The sequence below is a fragment of the Pezoporus flaviventris genome, unplaced genomic scaffold (genome assembly GCF_033815535.1).
Source record: "Pezoporus flaviventris isolate CSIRO_AGI_PZ_B2104156 unplaced genomic scaffold, CSIRO_AGI_Pfla_v1 ptg000025l, whole genome shotgun sequence".
In the NCBI taxonomy this organism is placed as follows: domain Eukaryota; kingdom Metazoa; phylum Chordata; class Aves; order Psittaciformes; family Psittacidae; genus Pezoporus; species Pezoporus flaviventris.
This window is the reverse complement of record NW_026892573.1, coordinates 18,811,279-18,829,268: the sequence shown is the minus strand read 5'-3', so window position 1 is coordinate 18,829,268 and position 17,990 is coordinate 18,811,279. Positions and strand designations below refer to the sequence as shown.

Genomic DNA, 17,990 nt, shown 5'->3' with positions numbered 1-17,990 from the left:
TTCCATGGCACAGCAGTCCCACCCCAGGAGGACACCCATGCTCAGCAAGTCCCAGCATACCAGCAGCAGTCTGCTGTGTCACTGGAGAGGGAGTGTTATCATGAGCGCTGGTTCCAATCAAGTGGGACTATCAGAAACCCAGGAACCCCAGTATTCAAGGAAGCCAGAATGCTTTCTGAGCAGGAATCACATGGTGCCTATCAAAGAGCAAACTTAGTCATAACTAAACTCCTTGGGGACCCCCAGAGACAATTGATGAAGGCTGTATTTTCCACCCTTATAGCATGCAGGATAGCATTGTTCTTTTGGATATAGTGGGTTACTCGCATGGAAGTTGCAAGGTGATGCCCTGCGTTCACTTGCAGTTGTGCTGAGATGCAGCTCTGCTCTTTGCATTCGTAATTTCCTGTGTGCAAATGAGAAGCCATGGAAAAATATGTTGGAAGAAAGGCTGAATGGCTTCTTCAGCTCTGAACCCTCCCTGGCCCTGTGTAGTTTGAATCATTGCTATGAGTTTCTTTGGTTTTAACTTTAAACCTTTATTTTTCCAAAAAAAAGATCCTGGATCCCCAGGGGAGAGAGGAGCCAGTGGAGCAAAGAATCTCTAACAGAAGAGGTAACTGATGAGCATATTTTAGCATTCCCATCTCTGCTCTAATGCAAATATGATGCTGACTATTGTGAAGATCAGGTCTGAGTATGCAGGGCTAGGCTGAGAGTCAGAGGCTCCTGGCAATGCCACATGTAAACTGATTGAGTGCCTAGAGGTACTTTTCTGAACTGCTCATGGAGGACAAAGACAACTGGTAAGAGAAGCCTAAAAGTTGATCATTCAGTGTAATTGTATGTCAGTGTTCCACCTATTGCCCCACCCGTAACTCCACCAATGTAGGGTATGCTAACCACTAAGGGTAAGGATAAGCCCCACCCTTACCTCCAGCAGCACAGATTGCTCCATTTTCCTATCCCCAAAAAGCTGTACCAAGCAATGGTGGAGCTTGGCTAGATGGGAGGTCACACAACAGGTGGTCTGGGATTCTTGGTTCAAAGACCCAGAGGTCTGTACTCAAGCTATGAGGATTTTAATTTCAAGAGCTTCTCTCCCAGTCCCAGTTTGCAAGTTTTTCTTGTCTTAGTGCATCTTCTGCTGATGTTAATCCAAGCATTCTCCTCATTTGCAGGTGATGGTGAAAGCAAAGAAAACCTAGGACCCAGTGGCAGGTTTGTTGATGTGGATTTCAGTGCTGTGGGATTTCCCATCAGACCTCAAGGAGCTTGAGATCTGGGAGCTTGCAGGGAAAAGAGCTATCTTTGGTAGGAGGTATAGCTTTACTACTGTAAGGCTACTCCACCCTTAAAGTCCTTCCTCCACCAGCAGATAGAGATGGACACAAGTAGAGGCCTTCGAAGACAGGAGTTGGTCTCTTTCCAATGTTGCTTGGTCTATAGCATGCCATCTGTGTCTGAGTTATTCACACAGCAGCTTGATACTTGCATCTAGGCAGCTGGGACCAGTCTAAATGCTTTATGGTAACCAGGATATTTGTACAGGACTGGAAGAAATGATGCAGAAGATCCTTCTTTTCCAGGAGCTGCAGCCAGAGTTTTGGAGAAATGCATGTGAGTGTCTGAATTCTGCCCTGGAGCCCTGAAGTGAATCAGGTGAAGATGGCAACGTACTGGTGGAAGGTGTCTTGATGTAGGCCTCACAGTATTTCTTTCCCTTCCAATAGCTGCCTGGAGAACCCATACCTGTCTGATAAAATACTTAAGACGGAACCAACAATAACCCTAGAGTTTGTTGTTGTGATGTCAAAAAAATTCAAGTTTCCTAAAGAGTCATCCAAGATCTGTGTTGCTTTTTACAAGAAACCTGGACAATACCAGGAATTTGCTGTTCTAAAAGAAAGGTAAAAATCATATATAAATGTATTCTGATGTAAAATTTTTGGAAAGCATATAGCTTGCTAAACTTTAGGATCCCAGCCTGGGCTTCAGCTCCAGACAAAGACATCTACATGTAGGTATCTGTAGAAATGAGTTGCAGTGTTAAGTCTAACTTCTGTAGGTCTTGCATCAGATCTGTCAGATTCTCACAGAGGTCTAAAACATTATGAAGCTTCCCGAATGTGACCAGATGACTTGCATGGGGGAAAACGCAGTGAACAATCACCTCAGTTCTGGTACAGTTGCAGCACTCATCAGGAATATCTAGATGTATTTCCCATTCTTTTTACAAGGCAGCTGCAACTTTGGCTAGGACCAGAGTTGTTCACGTCAAGACTTGCCACCAGTTATTTTTATTTCTCTCCTGTCTGATAAACCTTAAAGCTGAGGTCAGATTATCAAGTATTTTCTGCCATTCTAAAATCCTGAAGCATTTTGCTGAACTCTGCATTTTGAATGTGAATGTTGATTGCTCATTCTTGCTGCATGAACCAATTTGTACAGCTGAAGTCCTTCTGGAGTTGAACAAGAAGGAAGCTTCTTATGCTGTAGTGACTAATTCTTCTTCTTTATTCTGTTCTAGAAAAAAGTATTTACAGGGTCAAGCAACAATCCCCATTTCCCATGTACAGGGAGAAACAATTTTTTATAAATATGCTATCTTAAAAAGTATGCTCTCAACTGACCATGAAAGATCATGTGATTTAGAGTATATTTGTGGAATGGACTCCAAGAATACAGGTCAGCTACATCGAGTCTTGAACATTCCCAAGGAAGAGATCAAAGCAAGTGGTATGTATTTTACTTTACTCAACTGGCATGAAGTATGACTGACAAACCCTTGCGCACAGCAGATGAACACAAACTCCCTTGTTTTGCTTCACAGTGGGGCAGCACCTGCTTTCTGCAACAGAAACATTGCTGTTGTGGGGATTTTTTTACATGTAGTTTTATGGACTATTTATTTATCACAAGCAAATTCTTTATATAACAAACTATTTTGGAAGGAGTGTTCAAGTTATTTTGCTTTTTCCCGGAATAAACTCAGTCTTCTCATTTTGAGGCAAGAGAGGGTGTGTAATGAAGCCTTGAATCATTTTTGTATCTGCCATCAGGCCTTTAGTTGCCATTCCAGAAGGGTGCAGGTGAGCTGATGAGCCAGTGTCAGATCTGTGACCCTGTATAGATGATCTGAATATGCCAGGATGTCTCAAAAAGTAGTAGACTCCTATTGTTGGGGTAATTGTATCAGCTATGGGCTATGCATACCAGTCCCTTCTAAAGTGCAGGTGAGGTACCTAGGGCTGAATTTAAATACGCATGGTGAGTTTTGTGCATTAAAGGCTCAGTTATGACTCAGCTGGGCTTGGCATTCATACAAAGCAGTTGGTATTGTTAGCTCAGGGCCAGCCTAAGACTCGTCATTATAGGTTTGAAGGTTCATTAACAAATCCCTGATTCCTCCCCAGGAACATGGACTATTTTTGAAAACATGAAGTGCTATTTTAATGAAAAAAAAACAAATATCCTTGAATTGTTCAAATTGCAGTCTCCAAAAAAAATGCCCCAAAACACAGTCAACTGTGGTATCATAGAATACCTCACAGATGAATTCTCCAAGACTATCAAGCTCAAGAAGAGCTTTAACAATTTAGAAAGGAAACTGAAGATCTACACGGAGAGCTTCAAAATTTATCTTGGGGATGCTGCAAATGGCAAAACCTATTCTCCAACTGATCTTGAAGATCACCAAGTAAGTATACACCAACCTAAAGTAGCTAGCAGCAACCAGGTAGACAGACCCCTGAAGAGATATTTCTGCAGCTATGTCTAATTCCATGTAGGGTTGTGAACCACAGCCAGAAAACATCAAAAAGCTGGACCTTATTTTCGTTGCTTTTTCTGGTTTCTGGGTTGGACCCAAAGCCTGATGAGGTTCAAGGGTGTCTATTGGAATCAGACCTGAAATGTGTCATTTGTAGAACTAGCTTTGAGGCTGGGTCATGGAAAGATTACTCTGGTTTTGAGAATCTTGCATTGAAAAAAGAAGAATTTCACACTCAATTATGTTCTGGCTTCAATGCCTCATTTTAAAGTCTGAAATTAAATTGCCATTGACTTATTTCTCAGGGGTATACACCAAAGTCAGGATGCAGTTTAAGGTTGCAGACACTTAAAATAAAATTGGCATACTGGAAAATAACTGGGTGCATACATGCTTAGCTCCTGATGTAGGTGCTGAGAAGTACAGAGTTAGAAAGATTAGAGAGTCAGCCATTCAGTAGGCGCTGATTTTTAGTCAGAGGAATGGCTTACCAGTCCTTACCAACTGCAGTGATGGATCCTCTCTGGGCTAAAATTGATTCTTTTGGGTGTTTGCTTTCTTGAGCTGAGTACTACATCCAGAGTGAACAGGCTTGCCTGAGCAAGACCCCCTCCCCAGCTCCTTTTATTACCAGCAGAGGGACCAAATTTTATTATCTGCAAGGGACAAAAGAAAGGATGTTTGTCTTATCCTAAGGTGGAAAGATGGATTTTTGCCCTGGACACATCCATCTCTTTACACGGATTGAGTAGGGGTCTTGGAAGAAAGGTGGAAATCAATATTCTCATTGCTCATAGAAGTGAGCAGTTGCAGTAAAAAGGCAAGATCTCCATGGCTACAGGAGAGCACTGATGTCCACCCCCATCCCAGCATGGATACTGTCTGAGATGGTACCAGGTCTGGCTTGGACTGAGTTAATGTTCTTCATAGCATATGGTGCTGTGTCTTGCATTTGTGGCTGAAACAGTGTTGATAACATGAATGTTTTGGCTATTGCTGAACAGTCCTTGTATACCATCAACGCTTGCTCTCTCCCACTGCTCCCCACAGTGAGTATGCTGGTGGTAGACAAGAGGTTGGGAGGGAACATAGCCAAGACAGCTGATCCAAAGCGACCAAAGGAGTATTCCATACCGTACGATGTTGTCCTCTGCAATTATAGCTCAGACAAATGAGCAGGAAGGAGGGTTGTTCGCAGTTATGGCATTTGTCTCTCCAAGCAAGTGTTACACATGCTGAGGCCCAGCCACCCAGGAAGGGGCTGGACATCTGCCTGCCAATAAGTAGTAGTGTATGAATTCTTCTTTTTTGCTTTGTTTACATGGACAGCTTTCGCTTTCCCTATTTAACCATCATCATCTCAGTTCATGAATCTTCTCACCCTCTTTCTGTTTTCATCCTGAACCACAAGAGAAAAGGCAAAGTGAGAAGCCTGGTGAGTATTTAGTTGTTGGCCCAGCTCAAACCACCAGCATTGTTTAATGGAAGTCCTATTTGAGCTGAGGTGCCACATTCACCTGGCATCATCTGGGGCTTGACTCAGAGAGAGGCATTAGGGTATACCCGGAAAAGGGCTAAGTACCTAGGCTACAAACAGTTAGGTGGGGATGCTGTCTTACATTGTGAGGGTGTCCTAAAAGGTCACATAAAGTGGAAAGCCTGAAGTAAACCTGGGTTACACAGGATGCAAAGCAATGTGTTGCAGGTGATCTGTAGGCAAATCCCAATGGGAGGAATTGAGTGATGGGTGCTGCATCTCTGTTTAGGTAGAAGTTGTTTACCTGTCCTTTGGGTTTCATGGAGTCATACTCCTATAGTAAGCTACGTCTCTGGGAGAATCTCCACTATTCCTTTTGATTCCCTTTGATTTCCCAGCTCAGCTGGGAGACTGAAGATCTGTTTGCCTGTACTTCACCTGTGGTAGGGCTTGAGCATTCTAGAATGGTGGCTAGCAGGGTCCTGATGCCAGTGAGTATTCAGCAGATAAGGACTGCTTGGTAAATTTCTGACAGCCAGGAAAACATTCTCCCTGGAGTAGTGCCAGGGCAGTGAGATACAATGGAAGCTAAAATATTTGCTAGCTGTTGCAAAGACAGGAACCTGTCTTTAAGTAAGTGGTGTAACTGCAAGGCTTTTGCCTCCAAGTAAGCAACTTCCATCTTCCATCCTCCTTCCTGAACCCTTCCCAGCTCCTCAAGTAAGATTGTATTGTCTTAGTGAAACTCCCCTTCTTTACTTTCATTGTTCAGTTAAAAACTAACATGATAAAGTTCATGGACAAGATCGTTGGACACCTGGAGACAGAGGAGCAGAAAGATAATGGGCTGCTTTTTGCCTTACACACCTCATTTTGTTATAACATTCAACTAAGCAAAGAGGTAATCGTCAAGGCTGAAAAACTCTTCCAGGACATTGGCCCATTTCAAGACAAATTCCAGCATCTGAGAGGAAGGAGGTAATTAAAAGTGTCATCTTACTTGAGTTAAAGATCCTTCTGTAGTCATTGCATTCATTGGGCCATTTTCTCTGTGGAGCAATTATGTGAAAATGGAGGTAGAATGTGGTCCTCCAGATCCCTTTCCGCTTCACTTCAATGCTTCCTACCTGTGTTTATGCCACTGGCTGCCATAACCTCTGCAGCCTGTCCCCTCTGACAGGTCTCCGATAGAAGGAGAGCCACAGGTCCTATTTTTGGCAGGGATTGGCTTGAGATTCTGAACCTTAAATATATGCACATCTGTAGGTGTCTGGTTGTCTGTTATAATCAAAGATTCAACTGGTCATCAGTGTCATTTTAGATGCCATGTGCTATCTTACCAAACCTCCTGACCAATTTTAAAGGATTAACATCTCCCCAGAGTTCTGGTTCATATCTGAAAACCTTGGAGGTCTGTCTTGGATGTCCCAGACATCTCAAAGAGAATTAGACATTTTTATGAAGACAGCTGAATTTAGCCCTACAAAAGCGGATGTATTAGGCCACAAAGTCAGATTATACTGTATTTTGTCATGCTGGTATACCGTCTACGTTATTTTTCTTTTGATTTTCCTTTGCGGCGTAACACTTACGGAGGAAGACTGTTTTGGGAAAGCTGGTTTGGGATTCATTTGTTGTACATGAATGTCTGCTGATAAGGTCTCTAGAACTAAGCTCTTGCTTGCTCTCACACACCTTCATGCATCTACATGTTGGCAAGATGAATGCCATTGGGTTGAGGTGCAAGTTCACAGCTCCCATTGCCATCTTAGGAGGGTGGTTATGGGAGATCTGACCAGTGATGGAGATTTTTGGTGGTTCTCTTTCTTTTCAGCGATTACATTTCAGCTCTGAAGAAAATCTGCTTAGATAATGAAGATGACGTCTTGTGCATTTGGCTGATTCCATTACTGTATGCAATTACAGAGAAGATGGAGGGTCCTTTTTCAATACAAACCGTTCCTTCACAACGCTTGTTGCAGCTGAGAGATGATGAAAAGAAACAGAAGTAGGTTTGAAAGGGTTACAACATCAAGGCTGGGTCAGGGAAATAAGCTGTTGTACTGTTAGAATAATTTTTGCAGTGCTTTTGCTTGTGGACTTCCAAACACCAGAAACTTTGTGTTTCTTCCCTGGGATGCAAGTCATTGCCGTTCACCTACATCCTACTTCTGCCCTAAAAGAAGGGGAGGGTGTTTGAAGGCAAATTGGAGGAAGGGAAAGACTGAGCTGAAGACTGTGCAGTCTCACTGCAGATAGCCTGTTGGGAGTGGTCTTAGGGAGGAAATTACCCCTAGATCCTCATTTGGGCATTGTCTCACAGGGAGGAAGGTGGGCTCACATCAGGCAAATTGGGCAGGGAGTAAAAGCATATATGTGCACTCACACAAGATAGTGTCTTATGGACTGAAATTCTCAAACACAGAATTTATTCTTTAAAGGGCTCAAAAGGAAAAAAAAAAAAAAAGAAAGGGTCTTATTGTGTAAATTTACTTGCTATAAAACCCCAGGTGTTCAGTTACTTCTTCTTTAAGTCCAGTGCCATATTTGCCAGCCACAGGAGCATGTAAGATTGCACAAAGTACATCCTGATGCTCCAAAGGGCGTCTGCTGTTAATGGTCCATTTTCCTAGGAAAGTCCTGGAGATGATAAAGATTCACAAGTCATTCATTGAAAGCTGCTCTCCATTGGCAAAGACGGTCCTGGAGATGCTGGCCCTGAAGAATTTCACCACAGAGTCCCTGCTCCAAATCAAGCTTCCACCTGTGGTCCTCCTGGACACTGTGTACAATCGCATCATAAAAATCGCCCTTGAACCAGCCCAAGTGCATGTAAGGTGATCAAACAACACACACAGTAATAGATCAACTTATTGTTAGTGTTTTTTCTTTAGGTCATGAAAAGTTCAGCAATTTTATACAGGTAAGCCAGAGTCTTCCTGGTTCCTGAAGAAATTTTCAACAAATCCAAAGAGGCTGAATCCTAGGAACCTGGAGTGAGAGCTCAATACCCATCTTTTGAGAGAAGTGGCAAAAGAGAAAGAGCAAAGGAATCTCTTTTTTTTTTTTTTTGTGGCCTGGTTGGAAAATTGCTAACAAATGCTGTATCAAATGAATTTTAATCAGAATATTTGAGCATCCTGTCCTCAAATGCAGTAGCCAAAATGAACACTGTGGGGATCAAACAATTGGGAAAAGATGAAAGAAGTTAAAGTTCTAGCTTGCATTTTTGAAAGAGTGATTATTTTTTAATCAAAATTTGACTTGTTTATAGAATCATAGAATAGTTAGGGTTGGAAAGGACCTTAAGATCATCTAGTTCCAACCCCCCTGCCATGGGCAGGGACACCTCACACTAAATCATGTCACCCAAGGCCTTGTCCAACATGGTCTTGAACACTGCCAGGGATGGGAACATACTTTGTGTCATTCTCACTTATGTTTCACCTACACTGTTGTAATAGACTCTGAGGCTCTGAAGAGGAATACCACTTAAAATCTACTTCTTGGTGTATATTATAGGATTATACACAATACACTGATTTGTACTTTAAAAAATCTGAGCTAAGACCTCTCACACCATCCTCTGAACTCCAGAGATCTTGGAGACAGCTGGTTTCTGTGGGATTTGAAATTATTTTTTTAACAGGAGCTAGATCTGCCTTTCCATCTGAAGTGCTGAGGGTTTTTTTTTTTAATTCAAGCACTGGCAGAAAAAAAATCTCTGAAGGTTTCACATTTGTCAGTTTTCGTAGGGGACTACCTCAGCTCTGGGAATTGATATGTTTTCACAGTTGTTTTCAGTGTATGTTTTTACCCTCTATTCAGGAAAAGGATTTGAACGGCCTTTTGAACAATATTGCTGAAAGGATGACATCCTGGTTCAAGGACTTGTAAGTACTGACCTTCTGAGAGGATAGATACTAGGACAACTCTGTGGAGGAGGTGGGAAAGAATGGCTAGATTTGTGTTTGAGCTGAATAAGGGAGGTTGTAGTCATTTTCTTTGTTAGATGTACGTCAATCTTTTAAACCCTTCTGGTGCTGATGAAGGATGAATGCATCCACAGGGGAATCTGTCCTGACAGACAATCTACCTCCATCTCATGTTGTGGGGTTCAGCTACAAATTCAGACGTTTAAGTGGCTCTGGTTGGCTTACACTGCATAGTGTTTTTCAGCAAATGAAGGATACTTAAGCTCAAGATTGTGTTGACTGTTTTTTAAATGCCATTGTTATAATTAGCACATGAGGTGTACAGTGTTTTTCTGTGTCCACAGGCACCAATCAGAGGGTACCAAGCAGGGTACTGAGCAGCCGACGAAGCCCACAGATGAGGAGGATGCCATATTCTGTCTGAATTTAACATATGCATTGCTTTCATTTTCCTTAAAACACTGTTATGCAGTGCCATTTAGCTCGATAATGTCACTGCTACGGATACTTCAGGTGTTTGATGCAGAATCAGAGGTGTTGCAAGCAAATCAGGTAAAAATAACACCCACAGCTTTCATAAAGACATATACCCATGTCTTTTTAGCTGAGAAGGGCCAGGAGTTCAAGTTTGCTTCGTTCAGACATGGCCAGCTATAGGAGTCACAGCAGACCATGTAGCTACCTTTCTCAGTTACTTATTCTAACCTTGTCAGAATTTGTGCCGGGACAGGTGAGGAGGCTTTGTATGGACAGAGAGCTGCAAACACAGCTGGCAGTGTCTTAGAGTGTGCCAGCCATTTCTCTTCTCAGAGGCCCTTGATAGTGGTGGGGAAGGCCTTTATTTTCACTCTCTACACAGCAGTTAAGTATCAAAAGCCAGAGTGAAAATCTGGTTTTCCTTGCCAATTGCCTCCTTTTTATTATTTCCCAAGGAATTTCAGCATTTTATCTCAGAAAGATGGCATCAGTTTGAAGGTTATATGACAGAGTGGCTGGAGAAATCCTTGCCCTGGCCACCCATGAAAAATACACGGTTCTTTGAAAACATCGATGTGAGTAACAAGAACCCACATAAGGAATAACCTCCCACCCTAGAAGGTCTGTCAATACTCTGAGGCCCAGTTCACTAGCTTTGCTTTTCTGCCACAGGTGTGGCACGAGCTGTCCTTGCTCAACATCCTCTGTGCGAAATGGACCAAGAAATGGCAAAGCCTGATACACAACATGGTTGAAAGGTGGCTGGAGAAAGTAAGTAATGGTTACTTAACTCCAGGCAGGTGAGTTGATGCTCAGATTTCTCCTGACCCCAGGATGCTGTTTTGTCCCAGTCGGTGTTTGGATGATGGCTCCATCAGCAGCCAGCTCCTTGCTGATGTAGAGGAGCATAACTCCTCCCCTACTGCTATGAGAAATTAATGATAATTTGGCAAGGCTCCAGAAAGCAATTGCAGCTTAAGCATTTCCTTCCTGCAGGTAAATGGCAGAGAACTTCTGGACTTCTACTCAGAATTCATAGAGAAGGACAAGTATTGGAATACAGGTCTCGAGATCTGCTTCACGGACTGTGTCATTCAAAGGATTAAACACTTACCTAAAAGTGAGGTACACAGCTTCTGTCTGAATGCCACCATCACTTCTTGCAAGCTGGGAGTTTCCACCTCCTGCCACACTGAGCTGACCCACTTTGCTAGCTGTGCTTATTTGGCCTATGGTGGGTTAATAGAGTGGGAGACGAATTTAGTGTAAAGGTAAGAGTTCTACAAAACTTATTTACAACTAGGAGGAAAAAACTCTTGTCCTTATTTTTCATCTTTACAGGAATCTATGTTAGTAAAAATGGTTTCCAAAGTCATCAAGACAGACAGGTCATATGCTGGGAAAGTCCTTTCTGCTGTTGTTGAGAAAATATTCTTAGACAAGATGAACAACTTCCCTTTCTCCTTAAAAAAGGGAGAAAGACATGCTGATAGTGCGGAACTATTTCTCAAAGAGGTGCTCAGCTCTTCTGTGATCTATGATCTCATCTCTGCTGTTGGTAAGTTTCCCTCCTTTTTAAGATTCTTGTGAGCTTTGGGCTCTGTATCCAAGCAACAGCTGATGTGCATGTCACTAAAATCTCACACTAAACAGTTCAGCCATAGCACTGGGTGAAGTTTGAAATTAAGTCCTTTCTTTTGCTAGAAAGGAATATGAGGTTTCATCACCTCTGTTCAAAGATCTGCGAAATTTGTTGCCAACACAAAATGGAGAAGACAAAATATTCACATATCCTGGAAAAAGATGTTTAATTTCAGAAACTGTGAAGCAGTTTCGATTTCTTTTTTCCAGTTGAAATGGTATTTTGTTTCACATTCGTGGGAGGTGTTGAATTTTTTAAATGAAGAATATTAAAGAAAAAAAATTACTCTCTGAAAAAAAAACCAAACAAACCAAACCACCAGAAAAACAACCCCCACCCCCCCAAAAAACCAAACCGAAATGCTAACTGTGAAGCAGCCCAGAGGTTTGTTTCTGTCTGGAAGGAGAATTATAACCAAAGCTAAGCCAGGGTCCTCTAAAGATACATCTGGGGGTTAGTGTACCTAAAACAAATGAAAAATGCTGTCTTACATTGATCGGGAGAAAAGCAACATTTTTTCCCATACGCTGGTGTGAGTCACTTAATTGTCAGTCACACAATCAAATCTGTGCTGTCCACAGAAGTGGCTTTAACAGGTCCCCTTGCTATTCACGGCTTAGAGACAGGGTCTCCAAAGCTGCTAACTCTTCCTGAGGATGTATGTTAAAATGAAATCCAGTGGGGAAACAACTTATTTTGAAAGCACTGCTCTATCACTAGTTTTCTTTTTTTTTAATAGAAGAAACAGAGGACAAACTTCAAAATAAGATCAGTAAAAATGCAAAAAAACTGGTCTCCATTTTTTCTAATTTCTTCCACATTATGGGCCAGCAAGTTTTCTCAGGAAACATTCACTGCAACCTGCTGTCCATCATCTTCCAGCATCAAGAGGAATTTCAGAATATACTGTGCCTCCGTCGTAAGTTTCCAAATTTATTTCCCAAAACAGTAGTTCCATGTGGTGTGTTTTCCTGTTTAACAGGGCAAATAGAAAATATATCTATATTGGAAAGGTCTCTAAAATACAAAGCAAACAAAACAAACAAAGCTCTGCAAGAGAAGAAACACAAAGGCAAAAAATAGAAAAATTGAATATTGGCAATTTTTAAGCTGTTTTAACACTATGGACAGAAAACAACATTCTTCTACTGTGCAATGGATAGCAATTAAATAGTATTCCTATGATGCATCTACAGAACTGTTTGTGTTGTTAGAAACACAATCACAGAATGGTTTGGATTGGACGAGACCTCTAAATGTCATCTAGTCCAACCCTCCTGCAATAAGCAGGGGCATCTTCAACTAGGTCAAGTTGCTCAGAGTCCCCATCAACCTGACCTTGAATGTTTCCAGGAACTGGGGCATCTACAACCTCTCTGGGCAACCCATTCTAGTGTTTCACCACCCCCACTGTAAAAAGTATATTCCTCATATCTAGTCCAAATCTACTTTTTTAGTTTAAAACCATTACCCCTTGTTCCATGGCAATAGGCCCTGCTAAAAAGTCTGTCACCATCTTTCTTATGAGACTCCTTTAAATATTGAAAGGCCACAATAAGTTCTCCTCAGAGCCTCCTCTTCCCCAGGCTGAACAAGCCCAACTCTCTCAGCCTTTCCTCATTGGAGAGGTGTTCCAGCCTCTGATTATTCCTGTGGCAATCCTCTGGACCCTCTTCAACATGTCCATGTCTTTCCCATGCTGAGGGCTCCAGAGTTGGCTGCAGGGCTCCAAAGCTGGATGCAGTACTCCAGATGGGGTCTCATCAGAGTGGAGTAGAGGGGCAGAATCACCTCCCTTAACCTGCTGGTCACACTCCTTTTGATGCAGCCCTGAACATGATGGGTTTCTGGGCTGTGAGCACACGTTGCCAGCTCATGTCCAGGTTTTCACCCACCAGTACAGCCAGGTCCTCCACAAGGCTGCTCTCAATCCCTGTATTGATACCAGGGGTTGCTCCAACCAAGGTGCAGGACCTTGTACTTGGCCTTTTTAAACCTCATGAGGTTCAGATGGGCCCACTTCTGAAGCTTGTCCATATCCTTCTGAATGGCATCCTGCCCCTCAGGCATGTCAACTGCACCGCTCAGTTTAGTGGGTCTAGGGTTTGTTTTTCTGTTGCTCTTTATGCTGGTTACAAAATAACCTTCAAGGTCATCGGCCAGTTTCAAAATCCACCTAAATTTTACAAAAACATGGAAGAAATTTCTTTCAAATTCTTCTGCTGTAATTAACTTTGTTCATGTGAGTGTTTTGGACTTCGGCAGTGATCACATCAGAAGGGCTCTTGATTGATAATGCTGCTTTTAGATCAAGTGAAACAGCCTTTGTGCAAACTCAAGCATGCATTTTTTTAATGGCGGTTGTTACATTTCCAGTAGCTTCCCTCTTTCTCCAGATGATTTTCTCAAAAATCCTTTATATGTGAGGTCTTGGCATAGGTGTGTGGTTTGTTGTTTTTTTTTCTTTCTTCCCCCAGGTCTCTCTGTCTTTAGCTGTATAGCAGAGGTGCTGAGAGTCAGAAAAGAGGAATATGAGCAATTGCAGAAGGAGGTGGAGCAGAGACGCTCATTTCTGCGTCTATGCAGAAGCATAGAGGATGTGATAAGAGGTACCATCCCATTCTATTTGAGATTGTGGGATTGCCTATGTAGTTCTTGATTCCTAAAATAAAGAGCTGGTAACAAATCCTCCAGGAAATGGTGCTGCATGACCATCTAGTGGCAAACAGCAGCTCTGAGGAGAGAGCAAGCAGGAAAGGGGAAAAAAAAAAAGGAAGTCTGGTAGGGGTTCACATATGGAAGGAATTCAGAATAGTGGGAGAATCTGTCTCATGGGGAAAGATTAAACAGTGCAAGGTATTTAATTTCTCTGAGATATATATAAGGCTGAATTACTTAATTTGACAAATGTTTGTAGGGGCAAAGTGCATTTCAGTCAGGGCAAACAATTTCAGACAAGATCTAGAACCTGAAAAGAGAAGGACAGAGCTAACAGAAGAGAGCAGAAATGTGTGTTTAGTTGGGAAGATTCACCCAGTGAATTCTTCCTGGTAGACAGTGGAACATACATGTGCCAGCATTGAAGTTCTTGGATTGGGTGTAAGAATCAATAGAACTGATTCTGCAGCTGAGGTGGGCCAAATGGTGGTGTAGATCTCCTCAACATCTGCTTCAGGGCCAAGTTGTTTTCTAACACTACAGACAGTACCATGGTTTGAAGTACCAGACAGTACCATGGTTTGAAGGCTCTGTATCTCATCATGGAACAATGGGTTTTGCCTGCCAAACCCTTTCTTTTGGTGTTGATCTTGGATTCAGTTTTTCCCAAAGAACTTTGCCATAAACACACACACACACACACATACACTCCTACCACTTGCGTGTTGCAGTCAGAGTCAGAATATTTCCATGCTTAAAGGTTAAGTGTCTTTCTAGCTGGAGAAATGTACTGATTTTATTGTTTCCACCTTTCTTAGTGAATAAAAGTCCTGTGGACGAATGCATCTCTAAGAGAGGACATTTTAAGGATCAGATATCTGTAAGCGTTTTTGATGTGAATAGCCAGAAGAAAACTTCTGAATCCCACTTCCTTACTAAGTACAGTGACATGATGAAAAAAATTCATATCTTAGAGGAGAGCAATTATTTTCAGACTTTATGGAAGGAAAAAGCAAAGCAAATCAAAGCCATAATCCCTGAAGAGAAAATTTTGATAGAAGATGTACAAGAAAACATTTATAAACCAGCCATTGATGACTTTCAGAGTACCTATCTGTCCCTCAAAGACTTATCCATCACCATTGGAACTGTGCAGAGCCATTTTGAGATACAATTAGCAGATGAGAGTCAACTCAGAAAGGAGTTTACAATTATGGAGATGAGCGAAGAGAAAGGGGATGGAAAAGCTGCCTGGGTAGATGCTGCAGTGGGGAAGATTAAAAACTACTTGACCCTGTCTACAGTGGTGAACACTGCCAAGATGATTGACGAACTGCGGAAGACACTTGATCTTAATGGGAATTTTCAGATTATCAGCGACATAACAAAATACGTATGTAGGCCACACATTGATATCTGACTGCTCTTGTGTCTTCTTGTTGGCAGGTCTGAATGGGGAGCCTTTGTTTTTGTCTGTCTTAACTTTTAACTAAATCATATTGGACACAGTGAATGATCTTTTTTTTCCTTTTGGAATATAAATTTCACTGTTGTAGCAATCTCTCTTTTAGCCTGGTACTTTATAATGGCGTAAGTGGAGTCAGGAATGTGATGCAGTTTATCCTTAATCAAACTGGTTGTCTGCAAATGAGCTTCCAGTGCCACTAGAGATGCCTAAGGGCATCTGAGGAAACTATGTGAGACCAATGGATGCAGGCATCTCTGTGTGTCAGCAACCAAATTCTGCATCAAGTGATTTGGAATAGACAGAAACTCCAGCAATTCTTCATTTGGCTTCCACATGTTCTTCTTTTGCAGATCTCCAAGCCTCATTGCCCCATTCCTGCAAAAACTAAAATGTTGTCTTGTCATAACCTTTCTATTATGGTAGCAATGATGGGAAACTGCACATGTAGCCCCCACAGAGCAGCTGGATGTTCTTTGTACCTTGAATAGCTTTCCAAGTTTTGGACCAGTTTCCCCAGAAATTTTGAAATGGGAACAGACCTTGTAAATTTTGTGGAAAGGTCTCTTAGTGATCAAGACTTCAAGGCAGATGTCAGACAAGTTTTATATCATGACTGTGTGCCTCTGCAGAGACTTGTGCTGAAATACCAGACTGAGTTTATGAAACAGATTGGATGTGAGGAATAGAAGTCTCTGGGAATGTGGCACTTTGGAAAAAGCCCTGAGTGGCTCATGGATGGGGCAGAGGCAGAACTAACCTTCCTTCTTCTCTTACCAAGGGACACACACTAGTATGTCTTGGATTGTTTTTTTTTTTTCTTTTCAGGAAGAGCTGGAATTCAAGAATAAAAGACTTGATTATATGACTCAGGACTTAATGAAGGTGAAAAACAGTTTGAGCAACCTTCCAGAAGAGATGCTGGAATTTCTGAGGGAACTTCTTGAATGCACAAGGAAAGGCTTTGTCTCCTGGATCAAAACCATAATAAAAGGTGAGTTGTACTGGGATGTAATAGAGTCATCAGGTAAGAGAAACAAAATAGGGGGATCAGACGTTGTGACAACAGCATTGCATGAAACAACTGTGTGAACTCCAACTCTGAGCTGACCATGAAACTCCTCAACCAGGTGTCTTATTTTTGGATCTTTTCCCCCTAGACAAAACAGAAATTCCTGTATTTGTGGAGCTGGCATCAATTTCTGCAGGTGAAAAAGACATTGATATTGACAAATTGCAGTTCTTCCGTGATGCTATGACTGCTTCAGCACCCATTATATTTGACCTGAGACCCACATCTGGATTTGAACAGTTCTCTGAAGCCCTGTCATTCATCAGTGAAGCCACTGTAAAAGACAAAAATCTGCCCAAAAAGTTGGTGAGTCTGGAAATCCTATGTTCCAAAGTTACTTGAACTCGTACTAGAAGAATGAACTGGCAAAGTTTAGTGCATTGATGGAGGGGAGTTAAGACATCCAACTGGATGTAGCAGATATGACATAAAACCTACGAGAAATCTGTGCTGTTTTGGACTGAAGACCAGTTGGGGCACCTTAAAAGACCTCACAAGCCTATGTGAGAGCAAATGGAGGAGACCTATTAGGTGCCATGTACAGAAGAAAGTGATTCCAATGCTATGTGTTTTCGGAAAACCTAGTCTAGCACTGTCTTGAATAATCCTCTCCACAGAAACTATAACATCCTACTCAGGGTACCATATAACTGATACCCTTCCTGCAAATTGCCAAGGACTGTCAAAGACCAGCAGCTTCACAAAATATTTATTCACCCACTTTGGCTTTCACAAAGCCTATAAAATAGATGCAGGTGTGGGTGCAACAGCTATGCATTGTCTCTCCAGGCATGGCAGGCACAAGAAACTCCATTCTTACCAAATCATACTCACGGAGCTGCCACCTGGCTATTAGGTTTCATTCTGTTGTGTTGATATTTTTCTTTAACAGAAAGATTCTTGTGATATGAGAGAATGGATAAAGATGGTTCATGACTCTCATGGCTCTGTAGAGTGTTCCTCCATCTCTCAAGCCAGAGACATCATAAGCAGAGGGATGTTTATCATCTCAGCACCTCAAAACTTCAAGGTAACTGTTCTCCACATTTTGAAGAATTCTTTTCAGGGTGTTGTTTCTGCCCAAATTAATTAACATCCTTGAAATCCATTTCAAAGGATTATGTCAGATAACAAATAGATCTCTACTCAGATTTGAAAGAAGCACAGAAGCAGCACAACCTCATGTCACATTTTCCATTAAGTCTTCGTCATTTTTGAGGCAAAACAGGCTTTTTTCTTTTTGTCCCCAGGCAGGAGAGGAAGCAGTATTTAATACAAAAAAAAACCACCTGCTCACTGAGAAAGTATAAAAAGAGAAGGGAAAGATTTAAAATGAGAACTGCCACTCCATTATTCAAGGAGAGTGGTGCTTGCAGTGTACCCTGAAAGAGTGAGCCCTGCACGATAGAAGAGGGAAGGAATGGTCCACATCCTAAGATGTAGGAAAACTTGATGTTTGGCTGTGATATGCAAGGGGGTACTATTACTATTC

General features: G+C 41.9%; 2 protein-coding genes across 2 annotated transcripts in view; both read left to right on the top strand.

Annotated features, from left to right (window-relative positions):
• The first annotated feature begins 559 nt into the window (after positions 1-559).
• LOC133271767 (uncharacterized) lies at positions 560-8,434 on the top strand. The gene is made up of 9 exons (XM_061458187.1): positions 560-616; positions 1,182-1,221; positions 1,552-1,620; positions 1,734-1,910; positions 2,531-2,739; positions 3,417-3,700; positions 6,022-6,227; positions 7,084-7,257; positions 7,883-8,434. Exons 4-9 carry the CDS (start codon positions 1,810-1,812, stop codon positions 8,088-8,090), a joined length of 1,182 nt encoding a protein of 393 aa, XP_061314171.1. The 5' UTR covers positions 560-616; positions 1,182-1,221; positions 1,552-1,620; positions 1,734-1,809; the 3' UTR covers positions 8,091-8,434.
• A 575-nt stretch (positions 8,435-9,009) lies between these two features.
• LOC133271553 (E3 ubiquitin-protein ligase rnf213-alpha-like) overlaps positions 9,010-17,990 on the top strand; it is a 48,550-nt gene continuing 39,569 nt past the window's right edge. Inside the window, exons 1-12 of the mRNA XM_061457750.1 lie at positions 9,010-9,142; positions 9,529-9,736; positions 10,117-10,236; positions 10,334-10,432; positions 10,658-10,786; positions 11,003-11,219; positions 12,043-12,222; positions 13,781-13,912; positions 14,780-15,354; positions 16,255-16,420; positions 16,587-16,804; positions 17,391-17,528. Of these exons, the coding sequence (XP_061313734.1) occupies positions 9,057-9,142; positions 9,529-9,736; positions 10,117-10,236; positions 10,334-10,432; positions 10,658-10,786; positions 11,003-11,219; positions 12,043-12,222; positions 13,781-13,912; positions 14,780-15,354; positions 16,255-16,420; positions 16,587-16,804; positions 17,391-17,528 (2,268 nt within the window). The 5' untranslated portion in view covers positions 9,010-9,056. The remainder of the gene's footprint in view (positions 9,143-9,528; positions 9,737-10,116; positions 10,237-10,333; positions 10,433-10,657; positions 10,787-11,002; positions 11,220-12,042; positions 12,223-13,780; positions 13,913-14,779; positions 15,355-16,254; positions 16,421-16,586; positions 16,805-17,390; positions 17,529-17,990) is intronic.